This window comes from Clarias gariepinus, chromosome 8 (genome assembly GCF_024256425.1).
Source record: "Clarias gariepinus isolate MV-2021 ecotype Netherlands chromosome 8, CGAR_prim_01v2, whole genome shotgun sequence".
Classification (NCBI taxonomy): Eukaryota; Metazoa; Chordata; class Actinopteri; order Siluriformes; family Clariidae; genus Clarias; species Clarias gariepinus.
Genome location: NC_071107.1, coordinates 37577885 through 37596701, shown reverse-complemented (window position 1 = coordinate 37596701; position 18817 = coordinate 37577885). Strand labels below are relative to the sequence as shown.

Below are 18817 nucleotides of genomic sequence, written 5' to 3'. Positions count from 1 at the left end.
TTCAGGCATACACACACTCCTACAGCACTGTGGGAACATAGAACTCCACTCTCACACATTGACTAGAATCACCCATGATTCGAACCCACACACTTGGATTAGCAATGCAATAGTGTTACCACTATGACACTGTCATATACTTTATTTCTCATTTAAAAAAAAAAAAAGGTGAGTTATCTGTATTCTGGTTTGATTAAAACTCCTGATGGCCGCACAATCTCATCAGCACTTTTCGTTTGAGGCTCCTGTCTGCGCGGGATGGGACAATGTTTTGGAATAGACAGAGAAGTTGAGGGAAGGTCGCCGCCGGACGGCTGTTCATGTCTACGGCTGATGACATTGAATCCTCCCTACAGTCCTGATCTCGCTCAATCAGACCGGTATGGTCCCCTGAAAGCAGCCACACGAGGATGAAAATTCACTTCTGATGGAGAATTGAAGACAGCAGTGCATTTGTGGCCTTTAATGAGGTGTAGGTGCTTAAAGAAAAAGAAAAGCTGAATCATTTATAAACTTATTTGAAAAGCAGAAAGATTAAGTGGAAATTTTAAATAATGAAAATAAATAAACTTCTACGGCCAAAGTGCGTATTATTATTATTATTATTATTTTTATATCAATGTCAATATTCTTTTTTTTTTTTCGTTTTTATTTTAGTCAGCAATTTAGTGCTCAGTTTGTTTGTTTAGTGCTCAGTTTGTTGTTGCAGCTCTTCCCCAGCCCTGCAGGTGGCGCTGCTCCACCTCTGCTCCATTAAAACCTCCTCCAGCAGGAGCCGAGTGAGAATCACGACGCGCCAATTTTTAAGTGTTTTGGCTGCCGATGGAGTTTTTCGCTCTGTTTTAGTTTCTGTGTTTTATTTCAGTCAGACTTCCACAATGAACCCCAGAGGAAGAGGTAGATCTGCTCATCGCTCCTCTCGCGCGTCTCGTTTGTTTTTTACACTCAGTTTATCTGAGGTTTGAGCCGCTCGAGCTGCACGTCAGGCTGGTGAAGCTAAGCTAAGCTAGCGGTTAGCGGTTAGCCAGTTCAGTCAGAAATGCTAAAGAGTAAACACACTTAGGAGTTACGACTTCAGACTAATGTTCTTTAAAAGGGGGGATTTTATTTTAAAGTGTTTATTTATTAAATATTATTATTGGTTTTGTTTTTCTTCGCGTTAGTGTTTTTAATAAACTGATAATGATGACAGTTTTAACATCAGAGTGAACTGGATTTCTGGGAAATAAATCATTAATATTCATTAATTTACTTCACATTTCCACAGTAGAGAGTGTGTGTGTGTGTGTGTGGAACTGTAGGAAAGAGTGTGTAAATGTGTTTATTAATGTCTTTATGTGAATATAACTCTAATAAACATCACCTTTTGTCTTCATGTCAGTGATTCATCTGTGTTAATTTTAGATTCCAGTAATATTACATTAAAATCAATTTAGTTTTTCAAAAAAAACACAATATACACAAAAGGGAGAAATCAGAGCTTTAAACCTGAGAAATGAGACCAGAGTCGTGTGTTTCTGATGATTAATGATGGAATAAATAAATAAATGTGAAGTTTGTTCCATGCTGGTCTGTTAATCAGGTGTATCTGATGTGCTTTAGTGTGTGTGTGTGTGTGTGTGTGTGTGATTCCTCTGCACTCTTCTCACTGTGTGTTTGTCCTCCACAGGCTCCGGAGACACGACGTTACCTCTCCAGTCTAACAGGTAACTTCATCATCATCATCCTGCTGCTCCGACACACACACACACACACACACAATGTTAAACGTTCAGGATGAGTGAGTTCCTCCTCTTCCTTTTTAGTAAATCAGGATTAGATATGATTGTAAATGAATTGTTTAGAAGTGATTTAAACAGATAACTGCAGATTCTCTGACACATTGAATCGAACAGGTCAGAGAATCGACTGAGTGAATCGTTCATCCTACAGACTCAGTGACTCGGTTGGAGGAGTCAGTAAGTTCACAGTTCTGAAGTTTCGTGTGATGAACTTTGATCGATGGATTGACTTAATGCATCAGTAACTCAAACAATTAAAAAAAATTGTTTTAAATATTCAACACACTGAATCTTTTAATTAAATGGTGTTCAGTGGTGCTCTCCAGCCTTTTGTTCACAACGGACCAGTTTTTTGTTGGACAGTTTTCCACGGACGGACCATCGACACCTTTTTCTTTTCTTTTTTTTTTTTTATTGGCCGTCTCAGAGACTACTCTGCTTTCTTTTCAGCGAAGCTCTTCAGAAACATATTTTTTTTATTATTTTTTTTATTCATTTGTAGCTAAAGTTAGCTTTTAACATTAGCTTAATTTGATTGGACATCTAAACCGATAGAGAGAGAAGTGTATTGGAGGAGATCTGATCGTTTTTGTAAATAAAACACTGCATGCTCTCATAGTCAGTAGAAATAAAATAAAACGCAGTGTAATTCTATCTGTGTAGTCCAGTACCAAATCATCTACGGCCCGGTCTCGGGTTCCGGTCTCGGGTTCCGGTCTCGGGTTCCGGTCTCGGGTTCCGGTCTCGGATCACTGACTTCTGACGCTGAATCTTTTAATTAATCCCATTAGAGCACCGACGCAGTGAATCAGTCTTTTTTTTTTCCTGTAAGGAGAAACGGACCAGTAGAAAAAAACTGAAGTTTATCTTGAGCTCTTGAGATAATTCTTGAGATAATGAAACGTAACATCAGCCTGTCAGGACACAGTGCACTTCACACTCGTCTCCTTCTCTTTGTGTCTTTTTGTTGTTTATGTCTCTCTCTCTCTCTCTGTACAGTAGTGATGGAGACGCCATTAAGGTGTACGTCCGCGTGCGACCTTTGACCCAGGGCATGGGGCTGACGACAGACGGAGATCGGAGTCTGTGTCTGGCGGTGACGTCGGTTCACACGGTGCGTCTGAACTCCAAACCAGAACCCCGGAACTTCACCTACGATCACGTGGCGGACATGGACACGTCTCAGGTGAGAGGAGGGGATGTGAGGGGGGGACTCAGACGGGACACCTGCGGTGTGTGTGTTCTAACTGAGGACCTGCCGGGTCGGTTCATTTAGTCCGGTGGTAAGAACTGAATTGTTGAAGTGAGTCAGAACAGGGAAAAATGTAATGTAACACAAAACAAGCTAATTATATTAATTAATATATATTAATAATCATCCCAGAGAGGAAAGAATGAGATGTTAATGGTTTTAATGGTATTATAGGAATTACTGTGTTGAACCTTAAAGCTTGACATCTTTTTGTGTTTTGTTTTAGAAGAAGGTTTTATAGTAAACTTGTGTCCCTGCTGCTGATTGTCTGTCCGTCTGTCCGTCTGTCTGTCTGTCTGTCTGTCTGTCCCACAGGAATCGGTGTTCTCGTGTGTGGCTAAAGACATCGTGGAGTCGTGCATGAACGGTTATAACGGCACCATATTCGCATAGTGAGTCCTGCAGTTTGTATAATAGACACACACACACACACACACACACACACACACACACCTTTAGTTACAATAAATAAATAAATTGGCAGATTAGAAACACAAAAATGTGAGTGTTTATCTGAGTTTGTTGTGTTTTGTTTTGATGATGCAGTGGACAGACGGGTTCAGGAAAGACCTTTACCATGCTGGGTGAGACACACACACACACACACACACACACACACACACACACACACACACACACACGTGATCTGTCACCATGTTGGTCTACAGTGCTGAAGAACTCGATATTCTGTGTCTGTGTCTCTGTGTGTGTGTGTGTGTGTGTGTGTGTGTGTGCGCGCGCAGGGCCGAACGAGCTGACGGATTTCTCCGACGAGCTGCGCGGTGTGATCCCTCGTAGCTTTGAGTATCTGTTCTTCCTCATCAGCAGGGAGGTGGAGAAGGTGAGCTGTTACACACACTCGCATCACTCACACTGCCTGTACACACACCTGCAGAACACGCCCACTCACACCTTAGACACGCCCACTAACCTACAGACTCCTGTGTTCTTTGCTACACTGTTTATGATGCTCACCTGCTGCAGTGCATTGTGGGTTATGCTGTGTGTGTGTGTGTGTGTGTGTGTGTGTGTGTGTGTGTGTGTGTGTGTGAGCAGTCTGCAGGAGCGAAGAGCTTCCTGTGTAAATGCTCCTTCATAGAGATCTATAACGAGCAGATCTTTGACCTCCTGGACAGCGCCTCCGCGAGTCTGTTCCTCAGAGAGGACATCAAGAAAGGAGTGTTTGTGGAAGGAGCGGTGGAGAAATACGCAGCTTCAGCCGCAGAGGCATACCAGGTACACACACACACACACACACACACCACAAACAGCTATGGACACTACATACCTAACAAACTGACTGGTTTCACTTCAGTCTGACATTCTGTAAATCAGTGTTTATATGTTTTGTAAAAATTGGGATTAAATGTCGAGCACAAACTGATTCACTGATCAGATTTACTCAATCGGTTGAGTGAATCAGTTAAAGCAAGGTGGTGTGACGGGGTGCCAATCCATCGCAGGTTACGCATGCACGCACACACTCACACACTCATTCACACACTACGGGCAATTTTGGAACGGCAGTTAGCCTAACCTGCATATCTTTGGACTGTGGGAGGAAACCGGAGTACCCGTGGGAAACCCACCAAGCACAGGGAGAACATGCAAACTCCATAAACACAGAGACGGGAATCGAACCCGGACCCTGGAGGTGCGAGGTGACAGTGCTAATCACTACACCACCGTGCTGCCTTGTTAAAATCTAAACCTATTTATTTAAACTGTACAGTACTTTGAGAAGACAATCAATTTTTCAAAGCAGGTCTAAAAAATTTGAGTTAATATATTAATTCAGAACAAAAATAGTGATAAATTTGGACAATCTTAGAATTGTTTTATCCAACAGTGAATCAATTCAGTGAATCAGTAAATAAGGTCAGTTTCTTGGTTCAGGAAATTATACTTGTTAAGAATTAAGAATCAGCTGATTAAATGGTTTAGGGTGGTCTCACCGAATCTGATAATCAAACAATTTATAACTGATGAAGCGACGCTGAAAATTTAAACAATGAATCACTAAATATAGTTCAGAGTTGATTCAGTGAATCATAGTGAAACTAAATTCGAAATAAATCCCTATCTGTGTTCAGAGCGAGTCTGATACTGTGTGTGTGTGTGTGTGTGTGTGTGTGTGTAGGTGTTATCAATGGGATGGCGTAATCGGCGAGTGGCGTCCACGTCGATGAACCGCGAGTCGTCCCGCTCTCACGCCGTGTTCACCATGACGCTGGAGTCCAAGGAAACGGGACAGGGGGTGGTGAACATCAGGACGTCTCAGCTGAACCTGGTGGATCTTGCGGGGTCCGAGAGGCAGAGGGACACACAGGCCGAAGGGTCACGCCTCAAGGTGTGTGTGTGTGTGTGTGTGAGTCATTTTATACACAATGCTGTATAAGTATAATGAATGTCGTTGTTAAAGACCTGTGTGACCTTTGACACCACAGGAGGCGAGCAGCATCAACCGCTCTCTGATGTGCCTGGGTCAGGTGATCATGGCTCTGGTCGACGTGTCCAATGGGAGGAGCCGGCACGTCTGTTACCGCGACTCCAAACTCACCTTTCTGCTCCGGGTAAGAGGTCAAAGGTCATACCACAGATAGTGTGCTTGTAGATGAGTTGTGATGTGAATATGACTGTGTGTGTGTGTGTGTTAGGACTCCCTTGGAGGCAATGCTAAGACGTACATCATTGCTAACGTCCACCCAGGATCCAAGTGTTTTGGAGAGACGTTGTCCACGCTGCAGTTCGCTCAGAGGGCCAAGCTCATCAAGAACAGGGTCAGAGAAATATCACGGACGTTTTAAACACACTGTGTGTGTGAGGCACCCGCGATTATTTACCTTAGTACTAGTCTTTTGTTTGTCTGGTGTGTGTGTGTGTGTGTGTGTGTGTGTGTGTGTGTGTGTGTGTGTGTGTGTGTGTGTGTGTGTGTGTGTGTGCTGTAGGCAATGATAAACGAGGACACTCAGGGAAATGTGAAGCAGCTCCAGGCTGAAGTGAAGAAGCTGAAGGAGCAGTTAGCGCTCGCTCTGTCCACTCGCCATAACAGCACTGAGCTCGCCCCCGGGGGGCCGCAGTTACTCACTGGTACACACACACACACACACACACACACACACACACACACACACATCTATACTATGTATTTATTAAAATAGTGTTGGCTACATTGGGAACACCTGCTAAAGCCTAAGGAGTAATACTGTGTGTGTGTGTGTGTGTGTGTGTGTGTGTGTGTGTGTGTGTGTTTGCAGCAGCATCTGAAGTCGAGCCTCCTTATAAGACTCACTTCCTGCAGGCTGTACGACTGTGGAGGAGACGAGAGGAGGAGAAGAAGGTCTCACACACACACACACACACACACACAGTATTACTCACAAACACTGGTTTCTAAACAATAAGACAATAATTGGAGCTGTAACTTTACCCAGGATAGTAAAGTTATTACATTTAAAACACTGAGTTTTTTTTGTCATTTAATGTTATTTATCGTATTAAGATTTTAAGTTCAATATTTTTTTAACCAACACTTACCATATAGTAAGTTAAGTGTTTATGTAAATATTTTTTTAACTATCATTTTTTGTTAGCATCTGTAAATAATAAAAAAAGGAATTTTAGTAAATATGAAAGTTTAAAAATATTTTATAGTATACTAATTAAATAAAAATAAATTCTGGTTAATATTATTCATTTTAGTATACAATGAAACCTCGGATTGCGAGTAACGAGGTTTGCGAGCGTTCCGCAAGACGAGCAAAGATTTTTATTAAATCTTGACTTGGAAAACAAACAAGTCTTACAAGTAAAACATTTTATTTAGTTTGAAACAGCGTGTGTACAGCGCGCGTGTACTGTTTCTTATAACACATGTATGTGTGCACGTGTAAAGCAAAAGTCTTGTTAGGGGTTAAAGAGCCATTTTCTCCCTCTCCGTCGTTATGTGTGCACACACGTAATTTGACACCACGCCGGTTCACATACACTCACTCTCTCACCTTTGTGTTTGTGTGTGTGTAAAGCAGAGCACACAAACACACGCACACACTAAAGGCGAGAGAGAGTGTGACCCGGCACAGTTTCAAATTACGCATGCACGCACACAATGACAGGCTAAGGGGCTGAAAGTAAGAGACTTTTCTTACTTTAGCTACACACACACACAGCGCCTGCGAGCATAAACGGAAACACTTATCTGTTGGGATTTATTTTAACTTTTTTTTTTTTTAAGGTAAAGTGCAGGTTAATTTGTAAAATTTTTACTTTCTATTTTGTATTAATTATTTTTATGTATTTACTTTTTGGGCTGTGGAACGAATAATTTGAGTTTCCATTATTTCTTGTGCGAAAATTTGCTTAGCTTTACGAGTGTTTTGAAATACTAGCTGCTTCCAGAATGAATTATGCTCATAATCCGAGGTTCCACTGTATTAGTATAATGAATCGTTGTTGTTGTTGTTGTTATTGGTTTAAATTCTAAATTGATCTTTATCAGTTTTCCAGGACTCGTCTGATGCTGTAATTTCTCGTGTCTGTGATCAGGTCCTACAGGAGAAAGTGTCTCGCCTGGAGGAGGCCTGGGGACAGAAGGAGAAATTCATCCAGTCCAACCGCATGATCCTGAAGTTCCGAGACGATCGCATCGCGCGTCTGAAGAGGGAGCTGGAGTCAGGAGAGCGGGCGGAGCCAGCACGGCAGGACCAGATCCTCATCGATCAGCTGCTACAGGAGATTCGCCTGCTCAGAGAACAGGTACACACACACACACAGGTGATTTAACTTGTATGTATTTACCCCTATAATGTAGTTGTGTTTAATTCCTCCTTCTCATAACCCCCCCCCCCCAGGTGGAACATCACCCACGCATGATGTGGTACGCGGCGGAGAACTGCAGCCTGAAGGAGGAAGTGCGCACACTGAGAGCTCTAGAGTCGGTGAAGCTCGCTCAGGAGGCTGCGTCCCAATCTGCAGCGGAGCTCGAGCAGGCGTATCAGGAGGTCTTACAGTCAGAGGAGGGGGCGGAGACAGAGGGGGGTAATGATGCTTGATTTGGAACAAGGCCCTCAGCCTTGTTATACTACTTGTATACTACTACTAGGTTATATACTACTACTGATAATAATAATAATTATTGTAGTGAAGTCTTTCTTCTCTTTCACAGCTCCACCTTCCTGCTCCACCCCGGTTACCATGGAGACGCTCTCCTCTGTTTCCATGGAGAGGTTGAAGGCCCAGTTGTTACAGAAACAGTCGGAGCTCAGTGCCATGGTGCAGGCCTTCAACGACTACAAACACGTCAGCAAGTGAGTGCGGGCGCTGAGGGCGGGGCTTAAGTCAGCATTGTGTGATGTCACCACTAGTCTTATTTTCTTTGTTTACACGATGTGTATATTAAATGCTCATTTAAATTACAGAATAAAATGATAATAAAGAATTAGCTAGCTAAACTACCCAGTGTAACTATTGTATTGTTTTTTTTTCTTTTCTGTTTATACACTGTTCTGTCTCTACTTTATATTTGCACATTTTTTTTCTTGCTGTAACAGACATTTCCTCACTGTGGGACGAATAAATGTATATCTTATTAAAACTGTTAACACTAGGGTGAGATCTAACTGGATGAATGTGTGTGTGAAGAAATTCTCACTTCAGATTCTGGTTCTGTTTTAGGATCCAGTCCCATACTCTCATCCTCAGACTAATTCATGTAACAGTCATGATTGTTTTCCTCATGAAGTTTACTCTGATACTGACTTCCTGTTTTTCAGGAAGCAGCTCCTGGATCTGGAGTCTGAGAAACGCTACCTGGACAAATCCAACAAGCACCTGGAAAACATTCTAGAAGCCACTAAAGCTCACACCAAACAGGAAGTGTGTCAGCTCAACAAGATCCACGCTGAAACGATTAAGGTGCACAAAGTTCAGATCCAGAACCAGATGAGGATTATTAGGATTATTATTCATTGTTATTACTATTTGTGTGCAGCAGTGTGACAGTAACGATACGGCAGGACTGTCTAACAGGCTGTTTAACAAAGTGCTTGGACCCCTAATGATCGCTGACCACACTGGTCGTAGTTATATATATTTTTTGTTTTAGATTCTGACGACGCCGACTAAAGCGCATAACCAGCGGACCCGCTTGGTGCCGCTGTCGAGCCCGGAGCATCTGAACGGCCTCGGGGGCGAGTCGGAGCTGGAGGACATCGAGAGCGAACAGCCCCCTCCCGCCATGAGCGAGCTAGCCTGTGAGGCTCTCACTGAGGAACTCAAACAAATGCAGGTAGCTACTGTTACCACACACACACACACACACACACACACACACAGTGTTAAACAGTGATAGGTTATTGTGTTGTGTTGCTCGCTCTCTTTAGGAGCAGATGACCCGTCTGAAGAGCGCGCTGGACCAGGAGGAAGCCAAAAACAGGAAGCTGCTTCAGCAAATCAGCAAGCTGGAAGAGCAGGTTACTACGGCAACGGAGCAGTCCACTCGCAGGGCGGAGGTGGGGTGGGAGTACATCAGCTGCTTCCTCTCCTGTAACCCACAGAAATGGTGGAATTTACATTATTATATTGACTTTTGTTTTCTCTGTGTGTGTGTGTGTGTGTGTGTGTGTGTGTGTGTGTAGGACTTCAGTGCAGAGCGAAGTTCTTTAATGGAGGAGCAGAAGCAGCTGCATGAGAGTGTGAGCGCTCTGGAAAAGCAGCTCGCTGAGGAAAGAGCAGCAGCAGAGGGTACACACCCCACACACACACCACACACAACTTTTAGATGTGAACATGCTGAAGTGAGTGTGACCTCTGAACTTTTGCCCCTCAGTGCTGCGTAGTGAAGTGTGTGACCTGCGGGTGGTGCTGCAGTCCTCTGACAAACAGCTGGACGAGGTGCGACGGGAGCAGGAGAGAGAGAACACACAGCTGTCTAACAGCCTAATCAGTACACAGCTGCAGCTGGACAAAGTCAGGTAGGTGCTGACACACACACACACACACACTTTTTTTTTTTTTTTTTTTTTTTTTTGAAATCATGGCAATTGGTGCATTACTGCTACCTACTGGATAAGGGAGGAGAAGATGGGTAGGAAAAAAACTATTAGTTACACTGCAGGTGTGTGTGTGTGTGTCAGGTTGGAGTGGGAGGAGCTTCAGGAGCAGCAGCGTGTGTTACAGGACGCGTTCGACACGCTGCAGGCTGAGTTTAAGTTTGAAGCGGATCAGTACCAACAACAGCTGGAGGAGAAAACCAGAGAAAACACAGAGCAGCACACACACATCACTGTGAGTCTGTCTGTCTGTCTGTCTGTCTGCTTTTCGCTCTCTCTCTCTCTCTTTTGCTTGTGATTAGAGATACAAACTGAAATATGTGATGTGTATTAGAAATCAGAGTTTTCGCTTTTCTCTGTGTGTGTGTGTGTGTGTGTAGGAGTTGACGAACACTCTTCAAACTGAGAGAGAGCTGATCAGCAGTCTGAGGTCACAGCTGAAAGCAGACAGAGAGAACACCTCCAAGTAAGATCTACTACTGATGGGGGGGGGTGATTGGGGGCGGGGGGATGATGGGGGGATGTGTTGGGGGGGGTGTTAAATAGATGATACAGATGTGGTGGTGAATATAAATGTTGAACCTGGTGCTGTTCCACACAGAGAGTTGCTGCAGGCTGTGGAGGAGAACTCGCTGCTCAAAAAACACATCCAGGAGCTCAGCGCTCAAAACCAGCAGCAGGTGTGTGTGTGTGTGTGTGTGAGGATAAAGAAAAAATCTAACTAACTGAGGTCTATTAGTTAAATAAGTATGATGCTCCATTCCCACCTCTCTCTCTCTCTCTCTCTCTCTCCCCCCCCCAGGCTGAGGACATTAAATCCCTGGAGCAGAGTGTGAACAGTGCGAATGTGTCGATCTCCAGCCTGGAGCAGAAAACAGAGCAAGATAAAGTGAGTCTCACCACACGTGCAGTGAGAGCAGTGCTGTCTGTCCTCTCTGGGGGGGAGGGGCATACCGTCTCTCTCTGTCCTGTCAATCACAGAGATGCTAGCCAATCACAGACCTCCGGGAGCTCATGTATGTGTGAAGAGGGCGGATGGCACTCTCTCTCTCCCTCCCTCCCTCTCTCTCTCTCCCACTCTCTTCCTCACTCTCTTTTTCTCTTTCACTCTTTTTCTCTCTTTGTCTCCCCCTCTATCTCCCTCTCTCTCCCTTTATCCCTTTCCTCCTCTCTTTCCTTCCCTCTCTCTCTCCCACTCTCTTTTTCTCTCCCACTCCTACTCTCGCTTTTCTCTCTCTCTGTCTCCCCCTCTTTCTCACTCTCTCCCCCTCTCTCTGTCTCTCTCTCTCTCTCTCTCTCTCCCTCTTTCTCTCTCAGCAGCTCCAAATGATACCGCCGACTGGATTCATGTGTTTCTGAGGAAGTGTGTGTTAGGCTCCACCTTCCCCGGACTGAATATGCCGTGTTATTGGCCAGAGCGGGCTGGTGGACGGGAACTGGTCAAACTGGGGAGAAAATGTTCTTATGTTCATGTGATCCCGTGTGTGTGTGTGTGTGTTTCTAATGACTAGTGCCTGGGATTAAGGTGTGTGTGTGTGTTTTTAGGCCGTGGTGTTGGACCTAATGAAGCAGACACATGACCTGCGCTCTGAACTCGGACAGAGGGATCAGACTCTGTCTCTGATGAGTGCGGACCTCAGTGACATCACCGTGAGCGTCTCTTCTTCTGCTTATTTATTACTAAAACTAAAGTGTTTTTTTCCAACTCTGTAGCACTGTGTGTGTGTGTGGCGAGTGTGTGACTCTGTGATGTGTGTGTGACTCTGACTCTGGTGTTTGCAGGTGAAATACGGCGCAGCGTGCTCAGAGAGAGAGGACACGAACAGACTGGTGTCTCGCTTGCAGGCAGAAATCCAGGAGCTCAGAGAGGCTTCAGAGAGACGCCTGGCTTCTGACCGTGTCGAGGTGTGTGTGTGTGTGTGTGTGTGATGCTCTTAGAGCTCCAGAGTCATGTTTCTAAAGTTTCTGCCAGTAACCTAATCATTAATTATAAAATAATTATTTTTTTCTTTAATTAAATTTTATTTATATAGCACTTTTAACAACGGTCATTGTCTCAAAGCAGCTTCACAAAATCAAAAGAACATTTATGGAAGTGTGTATGAGTGAGAAAAAAAAAGTGAGCCGAGGGTGACGGTGCTGAGGGAAAAACTCCCTGAGATGGTAATAGGAAGAAACCTTGAGAGGAACCAGACTCAACAGGGAACCCATCCTCATCTGGGTGATAACAGATAGCAGGGATTATGTAACGACATCAAGTGTTGGGCTGCTGGAAGTTCAAACCAAACCAACCATCATGAATGCTTTAAGATCTTCACAGGGTTGGCCTCTGCCTACTGGAGCTTTTCCATTACAGAAAATGAAACTCCTTTGTGATTCCTCATGCATGTTGTTTTAGTCAAGACCTTTATAATTATTCTACCATCATCACTCAGTCAAGTTTGGCCCATAATCTGTTAACTACTAATACCCCTATCTCACCTACTAATACCCCTATCTCACCTACTAATACCCCTATCTCACCTACTAATACCCCCATCTCACCTACTAATACCCCTATCTCACCTACTAATACCCCTATCTCACCTACTAATACCCCCCATCTCACCTACTAATACCCCCCCATCTCACCTACTAATACCCCCCCATCTCACCTACTAATACCCCCCCATCTCACCTACTAATACCCCCCCATCTCACCTACTAATCCCCCCCATCTCACCTACTAATCCCCCCATCTCACCCACGAATACCCCTATCTCACCTACTAATACCCCCCCATCTCACCTACTAATACCCCCCTATCTCACCTACTAATACCCCCCTATCTCACCCACTAAGACCCCCCTATCTCACCCACGAATACCCCCCATCTCACCTACTAATACCCCCCCATCTCACCTACTAATACCCCCCCATCTCACCTACTAATCCCCCCCATCTCACCTACTAATCCCCCCTATCTCACCCACGAATACCCCTATCTCACCTACTAATACCCCCCCATCTCACCTACTAATACCCCCCTATCTCACCTACTAATACCCCCCTATCTCACCCACTAAGACCCCCCTATCTCACCCACGAATACCCCCCATCTCACCTACTAATACCCCCCCATCTCACCTACTAATACCCCCCCATCTCACCTACTAATACCCCCCCATCTCACCTACTAATACCCCCCCATCTCACCTACTAATACCCCCCCATCTCACCTACTAATACCCCCCCATCTCACCTACTAATACCCCCCCATCTCACCTACTAATACCCCCCCATCTCACCTACTAATACCCCCCCATCTCACCTACTAATACCCCCATCTCACCTACTAATACCCCCATCTCACCTACTAATACCCCCATCTCACCTACTAATACCCCCATCTCACCTACTAATCCCCCCATCTCACCCACTAATACCCCATCTCACCCACTAATACCCCCATCTCACCTACTAATACCCCCTATCTCACCTACTAATACCCCCCCATCTCACCTACTAATCCCCCCCATCTCACCCACTAATCCCCCCCATCTCACCCACTAATACCCCCCATCTCACCCACTAATACCCCCCATCTCACCCACTAATACCCCCCATCTCACCCACTAATACCCCCCATCTCACCCACTAATACCCCCATCTCACCTACTAATCCCCCCTATCTCACCTACTAATACCCCCCTATCTCACCTACTAATACCCCCCATCTCACCTACTAATCCCCCCATCTCACCTACTAATCCCCCCCCATCTCACCCACTAATCCCCCCCATCTCACCCACTAATACCCCCCATCTCACCCACTAATACCCCCCATCTCACCCACTAATACCCCCCATCTCACCCACTAATACCCCCCATCTCACCCACTCACCTACTAATCTCACCTACTAATCACTACTTTTTACTAAATGTAAAAACAAAAACGAATCAAAGTAACTCTAACGCACTACATTGTAACGCGTTACACCCAACACTGGTCTTGAGTCTACTTTTAAACTGGGAAACTGTGTCTGAGCCCCGAACACTGTCCGAAAGGCCATTCCAAAGTTTAGGAGCTAAATATGAAAAAGCCCCGCCCCCTTTTGTCGACTTTGATATTCTGGGAATTACAAGAACTCCAGAGTTTTGTGATCTTAAGGAGCGTGGTGGATTATAGCGTATCAGAAGACTGCTTAGGTATGTGGGAGCTAAACCATTTAAAGCCTTGTATGTAAGTGGGGCTGTCGCTATCGAATATTTTAATAATCGAGTATTCTACATTGATTCTATTTAATCGATTAATCGGATAAAATGTACTTTTGCTTAATTAAACAGCAATGTAAAATATAGAAGAAAAACAAAGATTAATTGGTTTTCTTTTTAGATAAATCAACTTTTATTTTTAAATGCATACAGCATTTTAGCAAAAATAAACATTGTCATCATTCACAATACCTTATACCCCTGAAATACCTAGATATATAGATAATAGAAATACCTTATACCCCTGTCTCCCGTATGTTGTTTGATCCGCAGTGATTCTGCAAGGTCCGGCAAAAAAAATAAACATGTTTAAGCCGCCTCAGTTGTGTGAATGACTTTAGGGATCAAAACTGACAATTTCTGTGGTCTTGACTCGCTGATATTTTTATCGCTCCCTTCCATTTTGCAGCCGCAACAGAACGCTCCATTAAATCAATACACAGCTAACTGTTTACGTCTCCTTCTGCTCTGTGGGTGACGTAAGCACTTGTTCCTAATCAATAAGCGATCGTTATGAGTCCGCCCAGAGCTCCGCCCCCAAATGCCCAGCATGCTCTCTGAGCATGAGCGGTACACACATGTAATGATCATCAGTGTGTGTGTTGTACAGTTGGAGCTGCTGCAGGAGGATCTGGCGTACGTCACAGAGGAAGTGGAAAAACTCAGTAAAACTTTAGAGGAGAAAACGACAGAGCTACAGAAAGCCGAGCGTCTTGGCGCTGAGAAGGACACGACCATCAGCACACTGCAGGAACAGGTAGAACCCTGTCAGGAACCGAGGGAGAACCCTGGGGTGGGGGGAACCGAGGGAGAACCTAGTTCTCTTAATCATATCTTTCTCTAGCTTCATATTTTATTGGGTTCTGTAATCATCACAGTCTTTGTGTGTGTGTGTGTGTGTGTGTGTGTGTGTGTGTGTGTGTGTAGCTGAAGCAGCAGGAGGAGATGTTCAGTGTGAGGTCTGTAAACGGTGGTCCTGCGGCTGCTTCTCCTAAAACAAACCCACAGGTACAGTTATCAGTCTGTTCATGTTATTCTCTGACAGATGGAGTGAAGGATGAACATGGAGGGACAGACTGATGGAAAATAATACATTTAGTGGACTTTTAAGACTCTTTTTATAGTGTGTGTGTGTGTGTGTGTGTGTGTGTGTATAGACTCCTCACACTCCACGCAGCTTTAACACAGAGCTGTCTCAGGTGTTGGAGAATCAGGAGAAGGAGCTGGAGAGCCGGCGCACGTCCATGATGACGATGGAGGTTCTGCTGGCCGAACTCAACGCCGAGCGCACGGCAAAGAACGACGAGATCCAGAGGCTCAGGGTACTCACACACTCACTCACTTACTCACTCACTCACTCACACATTCACTCACTCTCACATTCACTCACTCACTCACTCACTCACACATTCACTCACATGCAGTTTATAAATATAGAAACAGAGAGTGTGGTTTGGGACATGTCCATAATGGAATATACTAACGTGTGTGTGTGTGTGTGTGTGAACCAGGTTCAGCTGAATGAGAAGGAGAACATGCGTTTGGAGATCCAGACTCTACTGGAGCAGTTCTACAACACACAGAACCAACAGAAGGGCAGCAGTACAGAGTGAGAGCCGTGAGCCACACGCATAAATTAACTGCTTTTTAGTTTTTTTTTGTTTAGTTTTTTTTATATATTGCTGCATGCAAGTCTTTGCTCCCTGATGTGAGAAAGCGCACAGTTAAAATACAGCAATACCTCGGCATTTCACAAGAAATTTGTCTGGGGCATCAGCAGGATTTTCAGCATACGAGTGAACTGATCACCAGCTGAGTCCTGCGCGTGTCCGTTCAAACCTTGTTTGCGTCAGTGGAAATCAAGCCAAGGGAGGTTTGATAGTTTTTTGCATTTTGTGTGAGATTTAGTAAACAGCACCATGTGGTCACAAGAATATTTATCAAGCACAGAGCAAGAAGAAAAGGGAAACACTTTCAGTTTGGTTTGTAAAGCAGCCGGTGCCGAGAGGAATCATTAATTAGGGTTAAATGAGGTTTAATATCTATTTATTTTATATTTTACCTAATTTACATGTCTTTTCTAAACGTTTGGATTTTTATATGCAAAATATGATAATATTGGTTATATTTTTGGGTGGCTGGAACGGATTATCTGCATTTATGGAAACATTTATTTCGCAATACAAAATTTCGCCTTCAGAATTCACCTCCGGAGCGGATTAAATTCACATAAAGACGTACCGCTGTACTAAATAATTCTTATATTTTTGTCTTGATTGTGATGTTGTGTGTGTGTGTGTGTGTGTTTGTTAGGAATCTGAAGGATGTGATCCACGAGTCTGTGCTGCGAGACCTGCGTGAGGAGAGAAGCGCGAAGGTGACGATCGCAACATACTCAGACTGCAGGATTGTGTGTGTGTGTGTGTGTGTGTGTGTGTGAAATCTAATCTTCTATGTTTTTGTCTTTTAGAGTACACTGATGATGCAGCTGGCTGAAGCTCAGAAGAGGTAAGAGGGAGGACAGTGCGTCACACACACACACACACACACACACACACACACACACACACATAACTGACTGGTCTGTGGTTTGTGTGTGTGTGTGTCAGCCTACAGCACCAGGAGGTGACTCTGGTCCAGTCTCAGACTTGCGTTCAGGAGCTCACCACTGAACTCAGGAACCGCTGTCTGGAGCTGCGGGAGCTTAGGGAGAAAGACAGCGAGCTGCTGCAGGTGACCTCTGACCTCCGGACAGCTTCACTTACTCACCCTGAAATAGTATTTTATTCAGGTCACATGACCTGAGCGCTCCGCCCACTGAACTATAGAGAATGGTCCCGGTTCCTCCAGGGGGCGATGCTGAGGCTCCTGTAACACAGCCATGTGTTAGCCGTGTGTTAGCCGTGTCTTAACCATGTCCTGCTGTTTTGCTGTGACAGGAAATGGAGGTGTTGAGGAAGCAGGTGGATCACCTGGCCGAGGAGAACGGAAAACTGCTGGGGCACCAGAACCACAAGCAGAAGATCGAATACATGGTCAAGCTGAAGAAGGAGATCACCAAACTGCAGGAGGTCAGAGTTCATCCATGCATACATCTTTTTGGTTCATCACTCCTTCTACTACTCCTGCCTTGCCCCACCCTGCCCCACTCCACCCCACCCCACCCCACCCCACACCCCCCACACTCATTCCAAATGAATTCCAATTCTAACTTAAATCCAATGAATTGAACAACCCCTCGTTCACTCCTGCAAAAAGCTGAGGAGAACACGACGCAGCCAGGGTTCTGTTCAAATGCAATTAACTCTGTGTGATGATGATGATGATTCTTGTGCTCTGCTTTACAATCTGTTTGTGTGTGTTTTAGGAGAATGAGAAACTCCGACAGAAGAGTACGTCCTGAACATCGGTGCAATGTCACTACACACACACACACACACACACACACACACACACACACACACACATATTTGCTGGCTATCTCAGGAGCTTTCCCACATGAGCTTGTAACACCCTGAACTGAAACACACACCTCCTTTAGCGTTAAACATGCTGTAGCGTGAACATGGCGACCCTGCGAGCTCCTACTCTCCGTCCGGTTCACTGTAATTAGATAATTAGTGAAAGTGTACATAATGATTTTTACTCCTAGAGGAACTGAGGTGATCTTCACGGCAGCTTCTTCATCACCATCTGCTCTACTGATGGGTTTTAAAGTAAAATGTGAAATCATTTTATGCCTTTGTTTCTTGTCCTGTTTTTTTTTCTCCACTTTGATCTTAAACACAGTTATAATTTTCATTTTTCCAGACTTTTTAAAAATAAAATTTATTGTCCTTGTCCTTTCTGACGTTGTTCATCCTAATTGTCATGTTTGTGTTTAAAACCTGTTTAGTTTCTGGTGTAAATCTCTCTCTGTATGAACATGTAGAAATGACAGTTCATATTTTATTTTTTTATTCATGATTTTGTTGAAATAAATAAACATTTCTTAATTATGGTGTTTGTAAATTAATTATTGGAAATTTTAGATCGAATTAAAGCTGCTGCTTATCTGCATGTTGGAGAGGAAAACCCTTTAATAAACCAGTTAATATTTATTAATCAGCACATATTGATTAGATTTATTGATAGTTAGATTATTTATTAAAGGGTTCTGATGGATTTGTAATAAATGGATGGATTCTTTTCCCTTGGCACTCAGTCCTAAGATTTATTTTAATTATTTTTGTAGGGAAAAGAAATAATTGAATAAAAATATGAGCAACAGCTGTCCAAATGAATGTAGTATAATGTTAATTTATTGTCATTGTAAAATATGAAAGAAAATTGGGTGTAGTGATTATTCAGAGAATTTATCAGATTTTTTATTCTTTTTTAAATATTATAATTGTTTTCAAGTCAAACAGTTCTGAGAGTAAACACTTTCTTTATTTCTCTATATAATCTATTTAGACACCATCAAGGTTGAAAGTTTTTTC

The 18817-nt window shown here is 44.0% G+C and overlaps 1 protein-coding gene across 3 annotated transcripts; it reads left to right on the top strand.

Moving 5' to 3' along the window:
* Positions 1–787: 787 nt before the first annotated feature.
* Positions 788–18335, top strand: kif15 (kinesin family member 15). 3 transcript variants are annotated; one of them, XM_053503038.1, is made up of 35 exons: positions 788–897; positions 1670–1706; positions 2784–2967; positions 3349–3425; positions 3580–3617; positions 3777–3874; positions 4090–4269; positions 5174–5383; positions 5481–5606; positions 5691–5813; positions 5982–6123; positions 6291–6373; positions 7579–7788; positions 7884–8070; positions 8198–8339; positions 8805–8946; positions 9137–9319; positions 9414–9542; positions 9669–9774; positions 9860–10004; positions 10167–10317; positions 10463–10548; positions 10684–10762; positions 10885–10971; positions 11628–11732; positions 11865–11987; positions 14947–15093; positions 15264–15344; positions 15494–15658; positions 15848–15945; positions 16650–16713; positions 16807–16844; positions 16946–17069; positions 17276–17407; positions 17704–18335. In XM_053503038.1, exons 1-35 carry the CDS (start codon positions 879–881, stop codon positions 17737–17739), a joined length of 4077 nt encoding a protein of 1358 aa, XP_053359013.1. In that variant the 5' UTR covers positions 788–878; the 3' UTR covers positions 17740–18335. The 3 variants fall into 3 exon arrangements, with proteins under 3 accessions (XP_053359013.1, XP_053359014.1, XP_053359012.1); XM_053503039.1 differs by having other exon boundaries at positions 2781–2967; positions 6294–6373; XM_053503037.1 differs by having other exon boundaries at positions 2781–2967.
* The last annotated feature ends 482 nt before the right edge of the window (positions 18336–18817 follow it).

Excerpts from the sequence above, each read along its gene's own strand:
- kif15 (XM_053503037.1), top strand. Across the intron at positions 7,789-7,883 it reads TTCGCCTGCTCAGAGAACAG|GTGGAACATCACCCACGCAT; the intron begins GTACACACACAC and ends CCCCCCCCCCAG. Across the intron at positions 17,408-17,703 it reads AGATCACCAAACTGCAGGAG|GAGAATGAGAAACTCCGACA; the intron begins GTCAGAGTTCAT and ends TGTGTGTTTTAG.